Source organism: Lepidochelys kempii, chromosome 1, assembly GCF_965140265.1.
Source record: "Lepidochelys kempii isolate rLepKem1 chromosome 1, rLepKem1.hap2, whole genome shotgun sequence".
Lineage (NCBI taxonomy): Eukaryota > Metazoa > Chordata > Testudines > Cheloniidae > Lepidochelys > Lepidochelys kempii.
In genome coordinates, this window is record NC_133256.1 from 300213240 (window position 1) to 300238765 (window position 25526).

The 25526-nt window shown below is 38.9% G+C and overlaps 1 protein-coding gene across 6 annotated transcripts in view; it reads right to left on the reverse strand.

Moving 5' to 3' along the window:
• IMMP2L (inner mitochondrial membrane peptidase subunit 2) overlaps positions 1-25526 on the reverse strand; it is an 852317-nt gene that overhangs the window by 456978 nt on the left and 369813 nt on the right. For 2 of the 6 annotated variants that reach the window (XR_012156794.1, XR_012156795.1), the window contains exon 4: positions 5778-5890. The exons of 3 other annotated variants lie outside the window; for them this stretch is intronic. Coding sequence is in view for 1 of the 3 variants with exons in the window: in XM_073328099.1 (XP_073184200.1) it covers positions 15288-15324 (37 nt within the window). In the remaining 2 variants the exon portion in view is untranslated. Of the gene's footprint in view, positions 1-5777; positions 5891-14907; positions 15325-25526 lie in introns of those variants that run through there. One more of the 6 variants, XM_073328099.1, reaches the window with a different exon arrangement.

A 25526-nucleotide genomic window follows, 5' to 3' on the forward strand; every position in this document is an offset into this window, starting at 1 on the left:
CCAAACAACAATCAATTTGCGCTCTGTTTTGCAGCATCTTTTTATATGGCTCTCCTGGTCCCTGTTGGCCATCCAGCAGCCCCTCTGATTGGTTGCCTCCTCAAAACCATTCTAGGTCACTTGGAGGACCTCTCCACTGCTCCTTTCCTGGGATGGGTGTGGCAGAACCCTGACCCTCCAATAGGGGGCCTTTGGGCCTAGTCCACCCCATCACAGATGGCACCAAAGAAGATGTGACAAAAGGTGAGCATGCCTCTAGTTTCTTTCATTCTAATTATTACTATACAGCCATAAGAAGAAAAACAAAACCCAAAACACCAAAACCCAAAACGCTCACACACACAAAACCATTTGGTGTGACTGACAGTCTCTTTTCAGGAAAGACTCAAAATCCATGCTTTGGCAAGTCAGTGTAAAGGCACAACTGTGGAAAACAACTTTCACAGTGTCCATCCCCAATGATTATCTCTGGCAAATGAATATGCCTTTGGTAGCCATCGTTAACCCACAAAATTGTTGTTTTAAAAAGTCCCCTAAAATGAAAACCAAACTATAGCAGTTTGGCTTTCTTGAATAACTGCTTAAATGTCAATTAAAAAATTCTTTGTGACTATTGTGTGCCAATAATTCTGAACTCCAGGGAAATTTCAGTAACTGTCTATTGCTTAATGGGATTGTTCACTTACATTTTTTTTTAAAAAAAATATAGACAGAGAAATATATATACAGTTGAGAGAAGAGAAAGAGAAAAAATATAACAAAGGAAAAACAATTTTTCACTAAAAATTACTTAACAGTGGGATACATCTGGAAATACACCTCTACCCCGATGTAACGTGACCAGACATAACATGAAATCGGATATAACGCGGTAAAGCAGCGCTCCGGGGGCGGGGCTGTGCGCTCCAGTGGATCAAAGCAAGTTCGATATAACACAGTTTCACCTATAACACGGTAAGATTTTTTGGCTCCTGAGGAAAGCATTATATCGGGGTATAGGTGTATGTATTAGTAGTAATAGTGATGTCCAGGTATATAATACTCTGGGATGAAAGTGTCTTTTACTAATATTAAGTAAGTGTCAAAAGTTATTAAAATAATTCTACCTTTCCTTGAATTTTCTACACTACTGTAGATAAGATACTGTAAGATTAATATATTAATATCACAAATACATTGGCTGGTTTCAATTATGAGTGAGTTGGTTACTTATTAATACCAAACACTTTTTTCGCAGCAGAAGAATCTGTTTACAGAGGAATAGACATTAGCAATAATATACACTAGCATGAATGCACAGTATCTGCCATTCACTAAATACTATAATGCAAAGGAATTGTGTTAGACAAAAGAAAAAAGGCATGCCTAAATGATAGATATATTTTATAGTTATAAATATTTGAAACCAATACTGCTACCAGTATGAGCCCAAGAAAAGATCAGTATATTTGTGAGTGAGTACCTTTACAAGACATTACTATAATCACTATTTGTTAGAATCCTTATAGTATGCAGGCTTTTTAATGCTTTCTTTCTTTTCTATTTAGAAAATGAATATTTTACTGCAGCTTTGCTATTCAGACACAGAAAGTGCTCCAGCATAGAATCAGAAAATTATGAAATAAGATTACTACTTTTTTGTATGACTAAGAGAAATAATGTGATTCTTTCCAACTGGTCAAATCAGTATATGTAGATTGCATTGTCTATAATTTAAAAACTGTAAAAGAAAATATACAAAACAAATTTCAAGGATTATATATTAATATTGTATAATGCAATCTATTATGCTACAGCATTTTTGAAATACTGTCACAAAAATTTAACAACCAGCATAAATTCTATTCCCCTACCCTTTATCATGATGACAGATACTAATCATAAAACAAATATACTTTTACCTAGCATCAACAACAACAACAGAAGCTTCCACATGGTGAATGGACAAGTAGAATTTTGCAAGGCAGTGCTACAGTACTTCTAATTTAAAAAAACCCTAACAGTTTCTTTATACCAGATCAGACCATCTTTCTAACCCAGTTTCTTCTCTGACAGTAGCCAGTACCAGATGTTTCAGAGGAAGGAGCAAGAAACCGTGTAGTGGACAATTCTGAAATAACTTGCCCAAGGGGATATTTCTTCTTATGTCCTGCCAATTAGTGGTTAGCTTATGACCTATATATTTTTTGTATCCCAACTACTTTAACAAGATGTCCTCATTATCCATAAAAATATCTCATTCTTTTTTGAACTCAACAATTTTTCGTAACCTTATGGCAATGCATTCCACAAGTTAATTATGCTTTGTGTAAAAAAAATACCATTTGAATCAATTTTAAATTTCTTGCTTTTCAGTTTTATTGGATGTACCTTTCTTCTTGGTAAAAGGTAAACAAGAATGCTCACTTTACTCTCATTATGCTGTTCATTATTTTGCATACCTCTTTCATAAATTGTATTACTGATCCACTCTCCAAATGAAACAGTTCCAATATTTCTGATCTCCCTTCATAAAGAAGTCTCTCCATGCCTCTAATTACTTTCATTGCTCTTCTCTGGACTAAGTGGTTAAACTTCATTTAATTTGGCAACATATACGGTCCCACTGCTCATCTGTAAACACTGAAATTGATCTGGCACCTCCTTCCCAAACAACAGAAGCCTTAGTGGGCAAACTGGGTCATCACCCCACTGTTAACATTTTGCTATGTTGAAAATTGACCATTTATTCCTATTATTTCAATTCCTTTCTACTTCTTTTTTTCTTTCTTTTTATCTGTTTTATGGCACTTCTCCCTTTACATGGTCAGAATTCTGCTTGAGGTAGGTTGTTGGGGGGGGGTTGTTGTTTTGGGGATTTTTTGGTTGGGAAGGGTTGAGAGGAGCTTAGGAATTAAAATTGTTCAAATTGTGAGTGTTACTTATGGTTTAAAAAAAATCAAAACAAAACAAAAAACTCATCTGCTGTTCTTTGTGCATGATGATTTGCAATTCAGAGTAAGACACAGTTGTGTTAAGTATCAGCATAATGACTAAAGTGATACGGTTTAGAACTGCAAATGATATACATATATCCTTAATCACATAAAACAAACAGATGAGAAATAGCATCAGATGAAGGAAATAAATCATGTAAGAAATTCTCGTGAGAAAACAATCTACTTGCTTCCATAATATCCATTATTACCAACAGCCTCACCAATTACAAGAACGAATTATGACCCCAGTTTACAGCTGCCATATTTTGATTAGTCCAAAATAGGAATACACATTTTCATTTATAATTGTTCTTAAACCTCATCTAGATGAGCTACTTTCAAGTTTGCTACTTTAGAAGTGCTTTTTGAAACAGCCACCTTTGTTACAGGCTTTTAAAATGGCCAAATTCATCTCCAGTGTAATGAATTTGGCAGTGGCGGATTTAGAGTTAGTTGGGCCTTCATTTTTGGGGCCCCCCACAGGACCCAGCCAAGAAAAAGAACATTCTCTCTTATCTCCTCTACCCCCAACCCCATTTTTCCTTCTTTTTTCTTCATCCTCCTCCTATACTATAAGCAATAGGAAGTAAATGAAAATAAAGTGAGGTACCTTGATTGTTTTTGTAGTCTAACTTTTTTTCCACAGACCACTTGAAAAGTGCTGAGGGTCTCGGCAGATCACTTAATGATCTTTCCAAATATTGTTTGTATCGTTAGCTAACTATTGTAAAGTGCCTTGGATAAGAGTGCTTTATTAAAAAAAAAACATAATAACCTCTCCTCGGTCCACCTGAATGGAGTTCTGAGACCACAGTTTGAGAACTTCTGCTCTAGATGAAAGCTTGTATTTGCATTATGCTAACATGAAAAATGTGTAAAAATAAAAAGTATAAATGATGCATGAATGGAAAAATAAAAGTTAACTTCCTCTGAAGAAACTTATTCAATTTGAAAAAAAAATTTATTCAGATAGCTTTTTTCTATACTTTTTCTTTACAAAATCATCAATTAAGTCACGTACAAGTCTATACAAATCAACTAGTGATCTTGAAGCACAAACCTCATCATTTTCAATGAAATGAATGAAATGTTTCACTTCATCTTCAAAAAGATTTATGTCTATGCCCATTCAGTAGAATTCACTTAATTTCTTACTGTAGTGTCTTTTAGCATTTTCGTCCATACTTCTGTCAAAAAACACGCAAAATAAATCAACAGTTTTCTTTAGAGATTCACCTCTACTCTGCAACTGCACTATTATTGTGTCACAAATAACATTAACTGTCTCAACCATGATCTTCTTTTTCCCTTTTAAATTGATTTCATTGTGTCTCGTTTCATCGAAAAATAACTTCCTGGTGTTTTTATGCTTCTCAACAGCTATATCAAAGGAAGCTATATTTTCTGTTAATGTTAGTGCCTCTGCTTTCACCGAGCTATAGTCATTTTGAACTTCTATGACAAAACTTGTAACCAAGGCTAACAATTGTGCAGCATTCAACAAGTTTGTATCAACCTTTTGCAGCGATTTGCTGATGGCATTAATTCTTTGAAGTAAATGGTTCCACAAAAAGGTAAAAACAGCAATATTGTACTGTTCAAACTTTTCTGCTAAGGATTTTGCTTCAGTTTTCACATGTGGTTTTTCAAAATTTGATGTGGCCCTGTGCTGGCTGACCCGGAGAAGCAGGCAGAGACCAGCGTGGGCTGAACACACACCGGAAGGTGAGGGGGGAGTATGGTTCCATCAGCAGCCACCTGGACGCCCTGCAACTTCTGCGTGCTCATCTCTGCTCGCCTATCCCGGCCAGCGCCCCTTCCTGTGGGCTCTGCACCAGCTCCTACGACCAGCCCCATCCCCTGGCTGCCCCCGCCACCCCCGTGGTCTGAGCCCAGCAGCTGCTCACCAGGCAGCGGCGAGTGGTGCCAAGGTAGGCCAGAGGTCTCAGGAGGAGCAGGGGGCACACAGGCAGCTGGTGGCCGGAGAGAAGTGATTTGTATCAAGTTGCATTTGGATGAAAATTGGAGCTCAATTAAAAATACATAAGACAACATTTAAAATTTGTTTTTTATTAGTTAAATAAAACTACTTTCAATATTCTGGATACAAAAGAAAAAAAAAGGAAGTTTATCAAAACATGTTTTGTATTTAAAACTAATTGATTTATTAAATAAAAGATTTATTATCTATAATTAGCAACTATGACTGGTCACCACATCCTTCAAGATTTTAGAATTAGTAGATTTCATCCTATCACACCTAATTTTTATTCATAGATTGGAAGAAGAAAACAAGCTTTCGTGCTTTTTAGCTCCTAATTACTTTCTCAACTTTGAATGAGCTAGTCATTGAACAAAACTAGTTGGATAAATTGAAATGAGAAATATATTCTCTCTGCTCCTGCAGAAGAGATCACTACTGCCGAAAGCTGGGTTAGCACGTCAGCAAACTCTATTTCCATGTGCATAGCAAGCAACTTCAACCAGTTGAGTGGTCTGATTTTCTTTAAAACTTCAGCAGCAAACAGGTACTGTTTGGGTTTTATTTTATTTAAATTATTTTAATATTTTAGTAAGTTTAGGGATTAATGTAGGTTGTCATAGTAATTTTTTAAAAAAAATTAAACATATTTATTTTAAATTTTATAAAAGCTACCAATTTTAATATATATATATATATTATATATTTTACTATTTAAAAAAATCAATTTTTATCCACTCAGGAAAAAGCCATGTAGCTCCTACAAACACCAATAGGTGCTGCTGGGTCAGGAAGAAGGAAAAGGGGGAATCATGTACCTTTACTCACTTCCTCCCACAGGGATACCATCAAGGACCTGGGACTTGAAATGGGAAGAAAAGGGTGGAACAAACCCCATGTCCTTCTTCGTCCCTGAGTCCCCTCTTAGCCCCTAAACAGAAGAAGAGAAAGGGGTGAAGAGAATACCGACTGAATTTCTATAGCAAGATACCTTGATTTCTGTTACACACCAACAATTTATTATGCAATAAATTGGAAATTCTAGGGTAGCTAGAAATGGTTGGAGAAGCATTGAAATACAGTGATTGTTATTGAATTGAACACAGTATTACATGTAATCAAGGACTGCCATGCGATATTGGATATTATTAATATTTCTATTTAAGTCAATAGAATACTTCTGTATTTCAATGCTTTTCATCCTACTGTAGAATTGCTAGTTTGCTACAAAAATCAAAGTCCCAATGAGCTGTTACAATCGTGTAGTCTAATCTCCTGTGTATCACAGACCATAGTACTTCGTCCACTGAACCCAACTTGTGAGAGCGTCTCTTTTAGAAAGGTTTCAGAGTAGCAGCCGTGTTAATCTGTATTCGCAAAAAGAAAAGGAGTACTTGTGGCACCTTAGAGACTAACCAATTTATTTGAGCATAAGAGTGAGCTGTAGCTCACGAAAGCTCATGCTCAAATAAATTGGTTAGTCTCTAAGGTGCCACAAGTACTCCTTTTCTTTTAGAAAGAAATCCAGTCATGGGCAGTGGGTATCATGGGCTAGGGAATGCAGAGACTCCCCAAACAGCCTGTAATGGCCCCGCCCACGCACAACCTACCCAATTCTCCGGGGCTCGGACTGGGGGCACTGCAGCCATGCTGCCCACCCGGCACTCAGGCTGGGAGTGCTGATGCCGCACTGCCCACACAACACTCCGGGGCTGGGGACGCTGGGGCTGCTCACCTGGCACTCCAGGGGTGGGGGTGCTCAGACAGCCAGGGCTGCGGTGGGAAAGCCGGCGGCCACAATGGGGGTGCTCTGGGCACTGGTGGGGGACATGGAGGAAAAGGGTAGGGGTAGGGGTGGGGTCTTGGGCAGAAAGGGAGAGGCTGGGGGCCTAGCTTCCCCCAAAGGCTGGCTCACCCGCTGCCCATGAATCCAGTCTTGATTTAAAGACTTCAGTGATGGAAAATCTACCAAAGTTCAAGAACAACACATAATTTAGGTTCAAACTGCTGCTAAAAATGTAGGATTCATGTTGTAGGCTCAGTCTATTAGTACATTTTTTTATAATTCAATAAAAGCTGAAGGCAAACTAACCTCCAACCAATATCTCTGTTGTTATCTGAGACTTGAAACTTGGCAAAAGCTCTTTTGTTAAATACATTTGAAAAAGTAAGATAGCATCTTGTGAGGAGAACAACTTGAGATCTGTATATAGAAAGGGACACTTAGAGTAAAAGGAATGATCGAAAACTTAATCCAGATTTCAACAAGTTTGAATTATTATTTTTTTAAAGTATTACCTCCCCCAGGTATAAAGAACAGATTTTTTTATTTTTATAATGTGTTGATTTATGCCATAGACACTGATCTTTTCCTATGCTTTCTCTGTGCTTTCCAGACACTACTTAGGTTATTGAACAAGCTCATAGACTACCATTACTAAATAGAAATCTACTTGAAAAACTGGCTAACAGAATGAAGGACATTCATTATCACGAGAGATTCCTCTGTTGATTTCTACCAGACAAATTTTGCTGTCTGTTGACATTGCAGAAGCAACACATTAATTTTACTTTCAATGCTGTTTTTATCCAAGACAACTTTGTTAAAAGAAAACTTGCACTTGGCAAAAAACATTTACACTTCTAAGGTAATAAAATAATCAGAACTTTATTTTGGTATGTACAACAAACCTATATTTTTTAGGGTGTCTGTCTCTCTTTTTTGTACCCTTCACCTGAATCCTTGCTCCTCCTGTTAAGCATTTTAAACTCATTTAGCTGGAAGTCCAAATTTACGATCATCCCATTAAGTATGTTACTAAGTAAAGAGTACAGCAGTAACTATAAACAGTAGACTTGGTTGGGAGCCAGTTTTGTAAGCTCAGAGTAGGTCAGTACATTTTAAACCCTCACATCATTAGAAAAGAAAGTAGCCTTGCCAATTGCAGCAAAGCCAGCTTGGTTTTCTTTCATGTGTTCCTCTGCAAAGAGAGAGAGTTATTGATATCCACTAAATTTCTATCACTAGTATTTCTACATTAACAGATGAACCACATTTAACTATGAATAAACTGTTTTTATTTATTTCATGTTTTAAACGCTTTTTAATCATTAAATCTAATCAGATTTCTCCATCTAATCAGATTTTTGAAAAATAGCCAGTAAATCCATTAGTGCCCTAAAACTGAACTTTATTTCATGAATACTGGTATTAACTTTACTATATTGGTGTTTTTGTTACCTCCCTTTCATTTTCTTGATATTATGTTGAAAGACTCTGCAGCCTGATCCTCATACTAATTCAAAGCCAGAACAATGTGTACCTGAGAATAGTGAACTACATTACATATTACATAAACTGAACGGCAGAACCATGATGACGTAGCCATGCCAGCATGTTGCACTGCCCTGTAGAAGAGACCCACCTTAGACGAATGAGCTCCGACGTAAAAAGAAAAACAGTCTCTGGTAATGTAGACCCATAAACCTTCACTATCCATGGTTTAGCACTGATCACATGGAGAGCTTATTATCTGCTCTGTTCCCTGGAGAACCAGAGTAGATGTTAGGGGGTAGGGTGCTATCGGCAAGAAAACTGAGATTTCCTGCAGTCACTGCCTTGAGGTATATCCCTATTACAACCAAGAGAAACAATGCCACAGCAGCAAATGAAAAAATAGTTCCTCTGAGAAGTTTACAAATTCAGCTGAAAAATTCAGCATCAAGGTATATTTGTTCCTGGAAACATGACAACTAACAAGTTTGTTACAGGAAACAAAATACTGACAGTACCAGCTGCTGTAAGTCAGCTAGTTTGATTGCTTGTTTGCTCATTGTCTGGCTATGCCGAAAGAATGACAGGAGACATTAGATATGCGTTTAATCAGGCCACAACTTTATTATTAGACAGATGTCTGGGACTAACCCGATGGATAAAATGTGTGCAGTGCAGGTGCAAAATTTATGTCCCTCCAGCAGATTCCCTGCCGGGACCTTACCAATTCCAGACAATTTGGGGGTGGGAGGGCTTCCACAGCTGCCCCACTATTTATCCAGGTCCTGCCAGCAATTCCCTTGCTGGGATCTTACCAATTCCAGAGAGGTGGGGAGGCTTTCACCACTTTTCATTCAGGTCCCTCCAGCAATTCCCTTGCCGGGACCACACCACCTCGTAGGAGGGGTTAAGGTGGACTATAACGATGGGAGGGGGTTGGCTCCCTGCTGTACCAATCGTAGGAGTCCCCAGCTGCCCCCGGCTTGCTCGATTACCAAGCACCTCTCCTTAATTCCTTTTCCAAGCCATTTTTTCATTCTTTTGTGCCTTAATTTATGGAGTACCTGCACTGAACATCCGCTATACACTTAAATGAAGAGTTGCAACATATGGCCTACCGCCCATCATGCTATGCATGAAGAGAGCCTACCTGAACCTGCTATAAGGAAGGCGAAAAACCCCCCACTGTACCTGGCCAAAGAGGGGAGGGACCAGGCCCAGCTGACCTTTGCAAACCCCTCGTTCTTAGGTGGTGAGTTATCCACCACGCTGACTGCTTTCTCAGCAGCCCTACATTTCCCCTTCTCCCCCAAGCCAGAAAGCATTGCCTTCTTCTCCCAGCCAGCCAGCCAAACTCCTCCCTGCTTAAGTGCAGGGTGGCGATTGCCAAAAACATTCTAACTTTTCACAATGATACAGTAGCACCAACATTCTGCAGCCTTTACGCTTACATATAAGAAAAAGGATTTTAAAAACAAGAAGTAGACCTGCAACAATCAGGAGATCACCAAAAAAAAAAAAAGGCTCAAATGATGATGATAATACTCATGGTTTCTCTCGACTGTCAAGTGGCAACCAACTGATGGCCAATTCTATGGATACCATACCCTCTCTGTCATCGTGTCATTTTTCTATCATAACAAAGCACTGCTGATATGATATTTGTTTCTTCATATCTGCAAGAAGAGTCCAGTGAACAAAAACACAGACAGAGTCGCAACTGACTAGATAAAAAATTTTGAAACTATCAGCTCTTCCTGGAGGTGCCTTGAAAAATTATGCCCTCAGATAAAATGATCTATATTATCCAAAAACTCTGGTGAATGCATGGATGAGCCTGTACAGGGAAAACAATGTGACCCTCCTGGTATTATAAGTTATTTGGACTTTTCTTTAAAGTAAGGTTAGATAAAGCAACTCATGACCTATCACTGAAACTGAAGTTTAAAATCCACTCAGGCAGATTTTTTAATACATCTCATTTAAGTGCATTAACAGAGGTGTCAGAAGCACTTATTAAAGGAAAAGCCCTTTGTGAATAACTGTGTGCTCAAAGAAAGACCTGCCGATAATGACATCCTGTTTTGCAGCTGCTCTTGTAAACCGTGGCATTAAAATTTGCATTTCATAGATTGAGGTTATGTACCAACCAGCACCAAACAAAAACATATTGTGTGTTGAAACAGACCTAAGCATTATTAGCACACTGTTAAACAAAGTGACAAAGTTTACCTACCTTACATTTGTCATAATTGTGATACCTTTTTGCAAAAAGGTTGCCTTGCATTTGTTGAGTTGCACACTCATGGGTGGAAGCAACATGGTTTTTGTCCTTCCACATACACACATAGCAACATAAAAATCACAATAGAAATTTTTTCCATAATATTATATTGTATGACCCAGAGATATAGACTTACCACTAACTGAATCTCAAAGTGTCAGAACACTTTCATGAGAAATGTCTTTGGTCACTCTTGGGTATGTAATGACAAGATGAACAGCACTGAACTGAAGCATGTTGGTCTCAGTGCCATGTAGGCAACACTCATGAATATGAACATTGGTCCAGAACACTAAGTCAGATTTTAGAAAGGTATTTAGACAGATAAGGACCTACTGGGATTTTCAAAAGTATCTAAGTTGGTTAGATGTCTAACTTCCATTGAGTTCAGTGGGTTGGGAGGTAGATGCCACAATTGCTTAGGCATTTTCATAAATCCTAATAGGTCTCTATCTGCACCTTTAGGGACCTAAGTAGCTTTGTAAATCTGGCCCACCTTTAATTTGTTCTCTAGTTGATTTTAAAACATGAGTTAAAAGTAGTTTCGGGTACTATATTTGCTTGAGTCCTACTGCCAGTAATCCTGTTTTGTTTTCTTTTTTAAATGCTTCCTCTACTGATCCTGTGAGAAAGACCCAGAGATGGTGTAGTCCACCATAGAGGGTAGCAGCGTCTAGTGTTCAGCCCACTCTGCCACCTGTCTTGGCCCTTTCTGGGTTTAGAAAAGTCCAAAACATACATGTAGAGAGCTAAGAGACCTGAGAATGAACGGTGCTCAGGGAAGGAATCAGGAAATTGGCCCGAAACATTGCAGAGAGGACAGGGCAAGGCTTCCCTCTCACCCAAACAATGAGAAGGGGCTAGGAGAAGGGGAGCAGCATAAAGACTGCCTCCTCCCTCGCAGCAGAGAGATGTTGATAGCAAAATACTGGCCTGCTGAACCCACCAGATTGGAAGATTATTAAGGAAGAGTGTTCAGTAAAGGGGAGCTGCCTTGCAATTGACTTAATGTAAGGCAGGGGGCCTGAGGCACACCCCTAGCTCCAGGGACAGGGGAATCTCCTGTTGGGAGGAGAGTAAGATAGATTACTCTAAGACAAAGAGGACAGAGACAACCCCAGTCCCAGAGAGGAAACCTCTGTTCAAAGGAGAGGAATACAGATTATTCTAAGGCAAAAAAGTCCCAGAGAAAGAGGGCTGAAGGGGAACCTGTATTCAAAGGAGAAAGCTAATGACTGTCTTAAGGCTAAGGGCAAAGAACTGCTAGTAATACAATCTGTGTAAATTCTAGTGGGTCTAGAACCTAAGCCGAGTAGGCAGTGCTGATAGGTAAAAGACACCTCCATGCTGCCACACAGCAACAGCTGTAACCACCTTGTGCTCCATTGCCCACAACCTTCTTTGGACACAGACCATGGGAAGTCCTGCATCAAGGGGTCTGACAGGCAATAGTCTCATGGTTCCTGATTGTCTTCCTGCCCTAAGGGGTGTCCTAGGAAGTATCCAGGTAACAGTATGGCTCTCCTGTAGCTGCCAGGAGCATTCCTGCTCCTGAACCCCTGGCTTTGACCTTAGTTTGATTAGGACTTTGCCTCTTAATCTGGAACCTGAAACAAGACTCAGACTCTGACTCTTGGTATTGACCCTGGCCTGGAATCTGACTACGAATTCCTCTGCTACTACCAGCCTCAGGTTTGACTTTGCTCTGATCCTTGGTCCTATCTGTCTTTGTCAGGATCCTGATAGTCCACTACAGAGAGGAACAGAGACTGGCTTGTAGGTGATGCGTCTGAGCTTGTCCCAGGAGAAGCTGTGAAAAATCACAGTGTCAAGGTGGGGGCAACAGAGCCTGCTGATCTTATGACGATGCTGATGAGTGAAGTAAAGGTAGCAGTAGCCCAGAGAAAATGGTGGAGAGATTGGAGGAACCTAAGTAGGGTTCCTGGGCTGGAACCCAGGGGAGAGGGTGGTCCTGGGTTCCCCTACCTCTTCTCTAGACCAAGATGGGAAGCATGAGTGACAAAGATAAAAGAAACCAAGAACAGCTAGAGACCATGAGACAGGCTTTGAAGCCATTAGGCTTTGAGTTTCCTGTTTGGGGGATTTTTCTATTAACCCCGAAAAGGGAAAGAACTGAATAGTGACCTGGCTGGAGAGCTAGGTCATATACAATGACAGACTATTGTGGCCCCTAGAAAAACAAAAGGGGGTGCTAGGCTTAGACAATCCCTGCAATACCATACCTGGACACCAGGAGACTCTCTGGAAGTGAAAGACTGGATGACAGACCCACACAAACAAAAAGACAGGGAAACTCACTAACTGAAACAGTGAAAATGACTAGATGAAAAGTGCTGTCAGATGTACACTTGAAAAAGAGAGATATTTTCTCTAATCTTTTTCAATTAAAATAATTGTGTTACTTGTAATTATATGTAACAAATGTTCAGATAGTATGTGAATTTTATATTGACAGTGTCCCTTCTACTGAAGCTTTAAAAAAAAACAACCTATATTAAGGTTACAAAGTTAAGGCACTCAAAGTCAGAAAGTATAAGCATTTAGCTAGAAGCAAAATTTTTCAGAAGTGACCAGTGATTTTGCCCAAACTGATTTTTTCAGAAAGCGCTGAGCAACCAATCTCTGAAAGTCATGATTTTAAGGCATCTCAAGTTGGGCACTCAAGAACTGAGACATACAAAATCACTGCTCTCTTGAAAATCTTGGCCTGAATGTGCAAGTTTTATTCTGGCCCCATGACTATGTACATCTCACATAGTCTCTATGTGACCACAAAACTTCCTCTCAGATTATGCAATACAAAATTGTAAAGCATTTTTCCAACACCAGTCTGGTCTGTCAGGGTCAAGGTCTTAGATATACATGTGAAATGGCCTGTAGGATTTCTGAAAACATGCGCAATGTTGTCTGGGTTGGTTCGGAGCTATTCATTGAGCTTGCTGGAATAATACCTAATGTTTTTTCATCTCTGCAAAAGCCTGGCTGTACAGTCTGAGTAGGACCTCATCTTTCCAAATCCACAAATAGTTTTCAGTTTAAGCCACTGAAAATGTTACGCTTTTCACCAAGGGGTTCTGCAGGAGCTTGCAGGGAAATGAGGAGGCAAAACTAAACCTGCAGGCTATCAGCACCAGGGTCACTGCCACGCAGCCCAGGGCTGCTTGTTCTGGTTCTATCCCTCTGCTGTAAGAAGGCTGAATGCCCACTGAATTACCCTTCTTGCATAGAAGAATCTATTTGAAATATGTATTTAAATACATACTCTTCCTCGACCATTCCACAACACCTCCAGAGCAATCAAATTCTCAGCACCTTTATCTCAACTAGAAAATCTGAATAATGATGATGCCTTTCATTTACCAGATGCTTTGTAATCTGTAGCTCTCTAAACACTTTAAAAACATGTGTAAATCTTATTTTTTAAAACATCTGTAAAATGGAGAGCATTCTTTGTGAAACTGCAAGAGGTAGCATTAGCAGCATAAGACCTCATCAATAGGAATAACAAAGTGCAAAGAATTATTTAAACCAGTCAGGAAAGAGGGGCAATAGAATGCAGGACCTCCTGTCACCCAGATCTGTGCAGAGTTCCATAAACCATTATTCTACTACTTGTAAGAGAAGGCTCTGTTTGCCAAAACTTGGGCTTCCCAAGATATACACAACATTTGTCTCGGTTGGGATCATTCTTATAAATTAGGAGTTAAGTACTTCACTTGTATGTGCTGTCCACCCTTTCTTGCATGCCTACTTAATATGCATAACCGAAAACTCTGTACCATATGTATGAGGTAGGTAATTTTCAAATGCTCATATCTCAGTCAAATCTAAACCCATTTCCTACAGAGTAAGGCTGATTTGACTCACTTTCGCAGTAGTGATAGCTTTTAGGCACTGACTATAGTGATCACTTATTAGTAATGGATAAGAAACGTTAAAAAAAGCAACAGTGAAAGGGTATAAATGGACAATATTTTTAATAGGCATACTCAAAAACAACTACCCATATAGACTGACACAGAGCACTTTACAAGTACAGCTTCTGATCAAACCTTTCAACAATGAAGAAAATATGCTGGATTGATAATAAGAGTTGGCATGCTTGTGCAACACAACATCTGATATGACTGCAATGGCAACCTCATTCAGTATACTCATCTTGGCCAGCAACAATAGCACACCTGCTCTAGCCATGGCAGAATGTGAAATCACAAAAGCTTACATTCTTAACTGGACTCACAAGTGATACAACCAACATTCTTTAATTGTGAAGTGGCAGCTTCATTGTCTGAAAATGGAAAGACTACAATGTCATGATGCAATGTATAAAAGAAAGTGAACAGTTTATAGTTCATTTTTAACTTGGGTGATAAATACTATATATAAAAGTTAGCAAATAACATAAGGACAAAATTAAGAGTGAAATAATAAACCAGAATTGCTACATGAAAAAGAAACCTAGTTCAAATGGTTATGGCGGAGATTAGGAAAAATGTCACTGAAGCTGGTGGGCATGACAGCTAGCTTTCAGTCAGGATAAATGTTAGAAGCAGTTAAGCTCCTTTCTGGAATAAGACAATATGCAATATGAAGCAATATGAGCCATAACCCAAAAAAACCAGGCCACATGCAAGGTTGGTCAGAAACTGACCTACGTAGGCAGAGTGATTCACTGGGGATTATTTGATGGAGCTGTATGTGTCGGTGAGCAGAAGCACCAAGAAGCAGGCAGAGAGAAGTAGCTAAAAGTCAAGCGGATAGCCAGAGAAGGACTAGTAAGGTGGCCCTGAGAGAAAGGGAAGAGAGGGAGCACTTTTGATTAAGTGCTGGCTGAAAGAAGCTTGGAGATGTGAGCAAAGAAACGGCTTACTGTTTGTTCCTACTGTGTTCTGGGAAACAGGACTTTGACTTCTTTGTAAAGAAACAAGATTGCATCAAAGAAATACCTGCCTTTATCATCAATTTTTCCTCCTAACAAACAACCCGCAAGACCCAGAATATTGGCTAACTGTTCGGGTCAGTGAGGGTAACAATATTAATACATTTTAAATAGGTATAGCACAGTGTAGAACAATTAAAAGTCAATTTGCACAAGGGTTGGCATGAACATGGAATGAAATATCTAAAGATCTAAAATTTCACTTTGGTTTGTTGAGAATAAGTACAGTTGTTGTTGTGGCAGAAAGGAAAATGTAACCTGCCAAGGCACTGTTATTACACCATGTGCCATACACAAAGGATGTCAGTGTACTCCACTGAAGAACAACAGTTAGGTGATAAAAAGTCTGTGGACACACTCATCTAAGTACAGTCTCTCCTTCAGCACTGATTCTGTTTATCCAAGGGCTATGATGTAATTAGACTGTGAATAAAAATTTATTTACAAAATTAAACTTCTAATTAAAATTGTACTCCCAAATGACCTCATTTTTACTAGGTTCCAGACAGCAAATACATATATTAAAAAATGCACCTTCTATTTTCATGTTTAACAAAACACTGACTCTAAGAAAATGATCAAAAGAAATGCATATGCTCTGAAATCATTTTCCACAGCAGTACTCAAATAGAGCAGTCCATGTAAATTGAAAATACATATAATGAGTCGAAAGGTTAATAAAAAGAACCATTATAACATATTGAAATAGTAGAAAATAAAAGCAAAATAAAGCACCTCATCCAGAGGCAATAAAAATGTGTAATGAAGAAAATGTGATCTCAGATTACTAACTTTGCTTCAGTTGTTTTTATGTCAGACTTTTCGAGGGTAGTTTAATTTTGTTTTGAAGGTGCTAATGGTGGTGAGATTGATGGTAATTACCAGAGTCAGGCATAGTGAAGGAAAACTGTACCACTTCTTCAAAATGTTCCAACTCTGGATCTTAGTTTTGGGCCCCAATCCTGTGAACACTTATGCCCATTATTAACTTTATTACCATGAATAGCCCCCTTGAAATCAAAGGGGTTGCTCATGGCAAGAAAGTGAAGCATCACACAAGTGTTTGCAGGCTCTGGGCCTTAGTGTGCAATACAACTGCTTATCATTTCCCCGTTCTGAGCTTCTTCTGAAGAGAGACTTAAAATCATACCAACACATGTAGCAGCTTTTTGACAAGGATGAATGTTCACCTGAGACTAAACTGAGACCAAACTCATTTTACCTGTGACTTAATCCCCTTTGGAACCCAGGTCTCCAGAAGTATACTACCCGTACATTATATCTACGATGCCATCTCGCTCACTCATTAACTCTTTTTTCTTCCCTTTCATTTCCTTGCATTTCCCTGATCAAAAATATAAACTTTGTAACTGAAAACAAATTTCTTAGATCAAAGGCCCAGTGGAAATTATACTGTATTGACCAAGCTAAAACTATCATTTGTTCTCTGGACAGATGATAAGGCCTGTGTGAAGAGAAACCCTTCTTCAGACAGCATAACAGATGATTTTCACGTAGCCACTGAATGGCACAACAGTCAGTAAGATTCATTGCCACTGTCTAGCTCATGCCACTTGACTTGACAGAATTTAGGTGACACAGGAGCCTCCTAATAGCAAATAGTTAAACACACTCACCTAATCAATAACCTGAGTAATGACCTTCCTTAGAAACATGAGGTACGTGTTAAAGTGGAGTTTATGGTTATTTACAATCATTACAACTTTAAATGACAGTCCAGTATTCTCAATTTATTTTAGTTAATAAACAGAAAGATGTAAGATGCACTAAAAACACAAAATAACTATAATTCATTCAAGCAACTATATTTGGTCACAAAGCAGATGAATTCAATACTATACAATAATTTAGACAGCCCTGGTCTTAAAAAGGTGGTACCATATGAAGCTCCTACATAATATTTGGGATTGTAAAGAAATTGAGCTAAAACAGAGACACTTTGTATTGAATATTTATATCTATATTCACATTTCCCTCCAGGTTCCAAAGACTAAAACAGGCTCTGTTTGTAAAGTGCATTGCATGTTTTGGGTGCTAATATCTAAAGATTCTCTGTAGCCTACATCATCATCATTTCCATGCTGAATGTACAAAAAAAAAAAACAAGAATAAAGACAAATTTGCTCACTACTCCTGCTTGCCAAAAGGCAGTGCTCATTGCTATATACTGTTGATTGAGAAATCAGCCATGCAATTGAACATATTGGCACATATGCACAATAGCTGATTTTATCAAATACACAGCAATTGCTGATGCATTCTAGAGGGCATGTTTGAACCTCAAGAGGAGCTAATAGCACTTCTAGAAATATGCAGCAGATGGAGGGAAATCTGGTTTGAGGAAGAGAGGTGGGGTCTCAGAATGCAATTTTTTTCATCTGAAATAATGGGCTTTGAGGGGGGGACGCGATAGGGTGTACAAACCCCACACTGGAGAACAAGGGTAAAGAGCAGCTCTGGGTTCATGGTGCCCTTCCCAGCCACCCCAGCACAAGCTGAAGGTGGACCTTAAAAGGGAAGCAGAGCAGCTCAGAAGAAGGCAAGCTGTGGAAGGGAACAGACCTTTGCTCTGAGCTTTAGGAAATAACGGCCCAGGGTCTCTACTTGCCTAAGACCTGACCACACTGACATGAGCACACCTGCAAAAGTGATTGGTGATTGTTTGCTTGGGAAGGTCAGAAGAAACTTTATTTTCAATTCAGTTCTTTAATTTATCCCATCAGAGGAAAAAAAGAGGGACGGCGGGGACCTCAGGTAAGAAGTGATCCAGGGAGGCATCTATTTAGCACTCCAATGTGCAGAACTTAGCTGTCCACAATTGGCCCTGGATCAGAGCCCAGTGGAGAGGGTGAGCCCAAGCTCCCCTATTAACTCCTGAAAGTAGGACAATAGGAGTCTACATATCAGTGGGGAATCTAGCTGGAGATGACTCTGACTACACAAGGGTCCAGACCCCAGGTCCCAGAGTTAAGGAGAAAGTCCCGAAGCTCCTGCAGGCATGAAAAGACTTCTGTGTTATTGAACTTCTTCTATGTATATCATAAAAAAAGTGAACCACAGTGTTTCTCAAATGCGGCCACCAAGGCCGCACGCAGCCACCAGGGCTTTTCTTGCGGCCATAGCCTCTGGGGCTGTGAGTGTGGGAGGGACCTCAAAGCAGTGGCCCCTTTTCCAAGGCCGCCAGCAGTGGTTGGGCCCTGCCCCCCTCCAGAAACACAAACGCTGGAGGTGCAGGCAGCTGGTGAATTCCCCACTTTCCCTGGGGTAGGCGAGGCAGGCTTTGGCCACAGGGCTGTGGGCTCCATCCATGTGGTGGCAGGCTCTGGTTTCAGGCTCTGGCCCCAGGCTCATCAGCCCTGTCATTGTCCCTGGGCCACACTGCCTCCCTTGCCACCTCCCCATCCAGGGCTTAATTTGTCTCAGGGCTTGCCAGGGCTGTTAACAAACATACAAATATCACTTTACACAGCAGAAGACTTACCAGCTAGCAAGTCTTAGAAGAAAAAAAGCGCAATCAAAAAAGCAAAAGAAGCAACAACAACAAAAAGATAAGAACATGCAAAGCACCTTATTTGTGTTTCTATTCTGTTTAGGTCCAGTGAAGAATAGCAACAACTGTAAATTATGATTATTACGGAGTCTGAAAAAAACCCTACATAAATAAATTATGATTCAGACATGTATATGTGCATATTTATTGGTTTTTCCTAAAGTTAATTAAGTATTTTAGGAAAACTTATCAGCGCGACCACCAGCATGTTGGTGGCCACACTCTGAGGCCACCAAAAATTTTGTTGTGAGAACCCCTGAACTAGAATGTGTGACCTGACTGAAGGGGTGAGCCGCAAAAGAAGAAACTGACGCCAATAGGTGGAATTGTAGACGATAGGGGGACCACCAGCCACACCCCTGCTTGACCACGGGCCAGCACTGCCAGTGAGGGTCACCTTTCACAGGGAAAAAACATTTTGCATGCAGAGGTTATTTAAATAAATAATTATTTGGAAAAAAATATTTCAAATTTTGAAAAATGTTTAAGGTGTTACAGACCAAAACCAAGATCAAAAATCTGCAAGTGACCTTTACAACAGTCCAAAATAAAACGCTAATCTTCCAAACACTTAGAGGAGCTTAACTTTAAGGAATGTGAGTAGCCTCACTGAAGTGAGTAAAGAACTATTCAAATGCTTAATTTTATGCATGTGCATGAATATTTACAAGTTTTAGGCCTACAGCTCCAGCTCTGAAAACTGCCAAAAGTTGGAAGGGTTCAAAACCCAAGTCAGCATCCACATTTTGTAACTTGAGTCTTTACTAGGCATGTGATTTTAAAAAGACTTTCAATGCTACCCACAGTGATGATTTAAGTGAAATTATTTTTAATTTGTGGAAATTTAGAAAAAATGCTTTTTACTTATAAATTACATATTCTGTCTATCCAAAATACAGCAAATGTACATTTATTTCTAAAGCTTTGGGGTTGGTCTGACTTTGCCAGTTGCAAGAGAAACTTTATCCAAGCAAAAGCTAAAGTGCTTTTAAATGTAAAATGTGCTTGCTTCCACATGAGTAAGCAGCCAGCAGCTAAAAATCCAAGCCATGGAATGGAAAGATAATTGTGGGATTTCAAACTCTCTCTTCAGAAGGTTCTATTCCTAACAAAACTTCTTAAGCAGAAGTACACTAAAAGGCACACATGACCTGATAAGTTGCCATCTTATTTTCCTCTGCACACCTGTTTTTCTGTTTTTAAAAGGAGCCATTTGCTCTTGCAGCAGGTACTACAAGGGTGAATTGCAGATCCTATAATTAGAAAATGCATAAAAATAAGGATACTCCATCTCCTAATTCATTTTTTTAGCCCCAAAATACCACATCCTAAAGCAGGACCATTCTATCGTCCTTCTGAATGTGTCTGGCTGGGAATGAGAATTTCTAGGACTGAAAAATACTACCACACCAAATTTGAACGAACTCATATAAGACAATATTGTGAATGGAAGAGGGTCAATGAACATGGAGTTAAGAATTACAGTCTTCTGACCAAGATTACACAACTTTATTAAACCTTTAACTTAAACAGGATCTTCTAAGGAAACCTGTCTTTGTAGCAGTGAAAGGAGGCAGGGGGGAGACCATAGCCACTGTGTGCAGTTACAAGAACTTCCCTGCTTTTGCTGCTCAAGTCCTGAGCATTGTCAAATATCTCATCTCCTATGTCAATCAAAGACTTATCAAGGCCTGTAGTCTTGTAAATGTAATTTATGCCCACTATAAGGCCCCTTTACACCACCAGAGCAGTGTAAAGGGGCCTCAGTATAAATGAGAAAAAGGGTCACAAGGATTTTTTTTAAAAAACTGCAATATTCCCTGATATACAAATCTATTAGCAACCATAACGAAAATATAATCTATGTGTTTTATAAGGCACTCACCACTGTTATATAAGCACTGTGACACTTTTTGTGTGTTAATACACATACTAACACACATACAGAGTTGGGCAAATAATACAGAAAGTGATTCATAAATATTTTTCCATATAAATAAATAAAGTTCAGTGTTCTGCTATTTTTGATGTCATGTTATTTCTTATTCATATATATTCAGACAGCCACCAGCTACTTGTGAAGATATAACCGAAGGGTCACACCCTCCTTTGCTCATGTACATTGAGCTGTGTACCCAGCTGCACCTCATATCCCCACTTCAACCAGCCCTCCCAACAGCCAGACCACTTCCCCCCATTCCAGCCAATCCGGTCTCCACCAACCAGGTCCCTAGCCAGGCTTCCATTTGCACTTAGAAATGTTAGATAACAGAGCTCAGCCTACATGAGCAACAAAGTGTGTATGTAACCTTCCAGTAAGCTCTAGTCTGATATGTGTAGACACTAACAGAGAATGCCAAAGAGCACAGTGTGGTCCTCACTTTAGCTTTTGAAGCTTTCTGTTTTTTGCCAATATCAATAGAGTTTTGCCCATCAGTACCTAGAACATACACTGAAATTTTGGAGTGGATTGTATGCAATTTTTGAAACTTATCACACAACAGACAGACAGATAAATGCCACTGAGTTGAGCGTACGACTTAGATTTGCTCAGTTATCTAGCTTTACCTGTGGTTACCTGAGGTAACTTAGCATAGGCATCCACCCCATTTGTTTTGTAATGAGTAATCAGATTCAGAAACTTGAAAGCAGATAAAAAATTCTCTCAAGACTTTGGACTGAAATTCACTTCCTGTTTAAAACCATGTACACCACATTTGGCTTTGATGATCAAAGTTTGATCAGAAATATACATTTGCTCAGTTTTGCTTAAAATTGAGCCCAGGTTAATCTAACAGCAGATATGAGTTCAAGTCACAAAATTCAGCTCAGTATCAAGATTTCAATCAACAGTTTTCAGTTGCCCCATTTTTAAGATAGTGGTCACTGGGGAAATTTAGATATGGGTGTGGCTTCTGAACACCCAAACGTTTGGCTATGTTTAGGTCTCAAAAGAAACTTGAAAGATTTACTTGATTTGAGAGTTTCATTGCAAATGTTTCACAAACCTCTACAAACATTTCCTACAATACATGATTTCTGGCAAAAGATGCCGAACAAACATTGTGGCATGCCCTCTCTATTTTGTTACAAAATAAGTTACAGTCAGAAATAACAGTAATAATACAATTTGTACACTTGGGACTATAATAAACCTAAAGAGAGAATATAGAGAATGGTAGAGAATATACAGTGGATAAGAATCAGCTTCCAAAAAACTCCCCTCTAAATAACATTAATATCATGAAGAGGTGCAGTAACAGCAAAGAAGAATGAATCATAAGACTAGCAGAACATGTGAACAACCTCATACAAACAACTACTGTACAAGTTTCAAGATAATACAGAAAAATATCAAGCAATATGAAAATTGTTTTTGGATAATATAAAAATAAACAGATGAAACAAATAACACATGAAAATAGACAGAACAACTTCTCTTACGGTTTTCTACCCCTATTGTCTATCCTTCAAATATTTTCCTTTTATCTAATGATTAAACCAATGTATGTTCAAATAATAATTATAGGTTTGTAATGATAAAAAAAGGATTGGTGGGCAAGGAACTATGTAGCCGAAGCATGTTCACATTATTGATATATAAACATTGCCAATTTATAGTTAGTTATAGAATATATTTAAAATTATATTAAATTAGTGTCTAACAGCAAAAAAAAAGAGTTTCCATTAAATATCTCCATTAAAATGGAAGTTTTATCTGTAAACATTTTAAAAATCTGGTTGATCTGATGACATCTGTCCTGTATCTACAATATTACTGTAAAAGCTGTGAGAACAAAAGTAACAACAACATCAATTTAATAAGAATTTATGATGGAGAAAAGTTTCTGTGCTAACTTAAACATCTGTCTAGTTTAGAAATCTGATTGTGTTTATACCAATAGTATTTTTTTAGTGTATAGCTAGTATATATTTATTTTATAAAGAGATTTTGAATCATATTGATCCTATGATCAGATGGATGTGTAGGAGAAGAAACAGTTTCCAGGTTGTTTAGCTATAGCCTGTGGCTATGGCTTTGATTAATAAAGAATTAAAGGAGGATAATATAATTAATGCTGATCAACATGGGTTTATGGAAAACAGATATCTTGTTTTAATAAGATTACAAATGTGATTGATAAAAGTTAATGCAATATACTTAGATTTCTGTAAGGCATTTGAGTTGGTAAAGTACAACTTTTTGATTAAGAACTAGAACGACAGAAAACCAACAGAGAACACATAAAAATTATTAAAAACTCTACACGGGGAACCATCAAGAAGGATGCTGATAAACTGGGGTTCAGAGAAGAGACACAAGAATGACTAAAGGATTAGAAAGCATGCCTTATGATGATAGACTCAAGGGGCTCAATCTATTTAGCTTAACAAACAGACCATTAAGAGGTGATTTCATCACAGAACCGAAGTGATATTCTTAAGAAATACACTGGTCTGTCATAAGGTTAATATTAACGTCTCTTGATTAAAACATGCTAAAAACATATAATAGTCAGACTAAACTCACTTCCCATTAATCTACTGGCTGTGTGGACTAACAAGCAGTAGCAGGACTCCTTGAATCATTCTCACTGACCCAAATGGAAAGCCTCTGGGTCCTTGTAGGAGTGTTATTGCAGAACAGAAGCTGCAATGCCCTATAAAAGTGTGCAATATGCAATTCCCTGGCTATCAGGGGATGGGCACTAAAACTAAGGTCCTGTCCCTGTGCTACACCTCCCAATGCCTTTGAGGAGCCTAGCCCCAAGTCCATGAACTTTGGGCATACATGGATTGGGATTGTGCCTTGCCCCTCTGAATGGGGAGGAGGGGAGAAGAGAGTGTTCTTTCTTCCGCCCTGCCCAGTGCCAGCCACTTTCTATCCCAGGAGTATTTTCCAAAGAGACTTTTCATAGGTTGTTTTTAATTGCTTGCACAATTTCCATAGAGGAAATACGTTTATGAAATAGACTGAGCATTAATGCAGAGACAGTGAGAGGGTCAAATTTGGCCCCAAATTTAAGTTTTTAAAACAAGCTTTAGAAAAGCTATGGTACCATTATAGTTTCTCCTTATGTTTCAGTGGAGACCATTTTTAAAACAAATTACCATTCCCCTGCAGTGTTTGTCATCCAAGGATTGCATTGTTATGCTGTCATGTATCCACAATATTGGTGCTACAACCCCAACATGGAGTAGTCTCTTAGAGAAACCCCTTTTGATGTGACAGACCCCCAGGGGATCTCACTCCTCCTTCAGGGTAGACTACACAGACTCATTACCTCTTGACACTGAACCTTGGGGACTTCAGCACTCCTGCTTTACACCGTGAGCTCTGCTCAGTGAGCTCAACTGAGACAGACTCCTAATAGAGTCTATTTGTACTTGGGGTTTAATGCACCTCATCAAGTATTTACTGCAACACAAACCACATTTTCAAAACAGTAGGGGTTACTTGTAAACTGGAACACAGCACAGGAAGTCCTTAAATTAGCATAGAGAAATTAAGGTTAAAACATAGGCCATTTTGGTCATTCCAGAGCAGTCCATTAGCGAAGCTGCTGTGAACTGCATTTTCAGGCTGTCTGTCTCTCTCACTGACTTCCTTCCTTAGTCAGTTCCCAGGCCAGCGAGCCCCCAGTGTCTTTCAGAAGCCAGCTCTTATTCTCACACTTTGTTTTCAGGCTAGGGCCTCTGCTCCATTTCCCTGCTAAAAGGTGGGGAAATTTTCCTCCATCTGGGTTGTTGGTTGCTAGATGTCAATTGGACTTTCCATTGATTGGACTTTCCATTGATATGGGTTGGCCGTGGCTAATGATCCATTCAGTCCACTTGGAGAGCTAGATGACACATACATCTCTTAGCCTGCACTGGGAGCAAACAATCCTTTTTTCCCCTACTGGGGAATACAAAATATAGGGGGAAACTGAGGCACACATAGGATTTTTAAAAATATTACAAAAAATCCCCACTTTCTCACATATGCTACCACGTGAGAGACAGAAAGTACCATGGAGTAGAAATTTAGTATAAATAAAAGTAAAACTGGTAGATTATTTTCATTTTTCCAAGCTGAAAAAAATCCACCCTGCGTAAATCATAACATGGAGATTTTATTTTAAATATGTTTTATTTCTAATATTTCCAAGTGTTCTTTTAAACTCAGGCACAATATAAAACACTATAAAAACACTGTGTGATGTACTGTGAACAGGGAGAATTTACTACATATGTAGTATGTCTATACATTTTAATTCTGGAGAGTGTATTGCATACCAATAATTATTTTTGACATTTTGCCTAAGAGCAAAACAGTCTGCCTATGAACACACTTTCCATCCTTATAATTATCTATGGCCAATGAAGGCAATCTCATGAAAGTATATTCTAGTCATAATATTAAGGACTCCTAGCCACTGTGTTGTTCTATACCAGAAAGTATTGCATGTGATTAAATAACAGCCTGTCTGAGCAG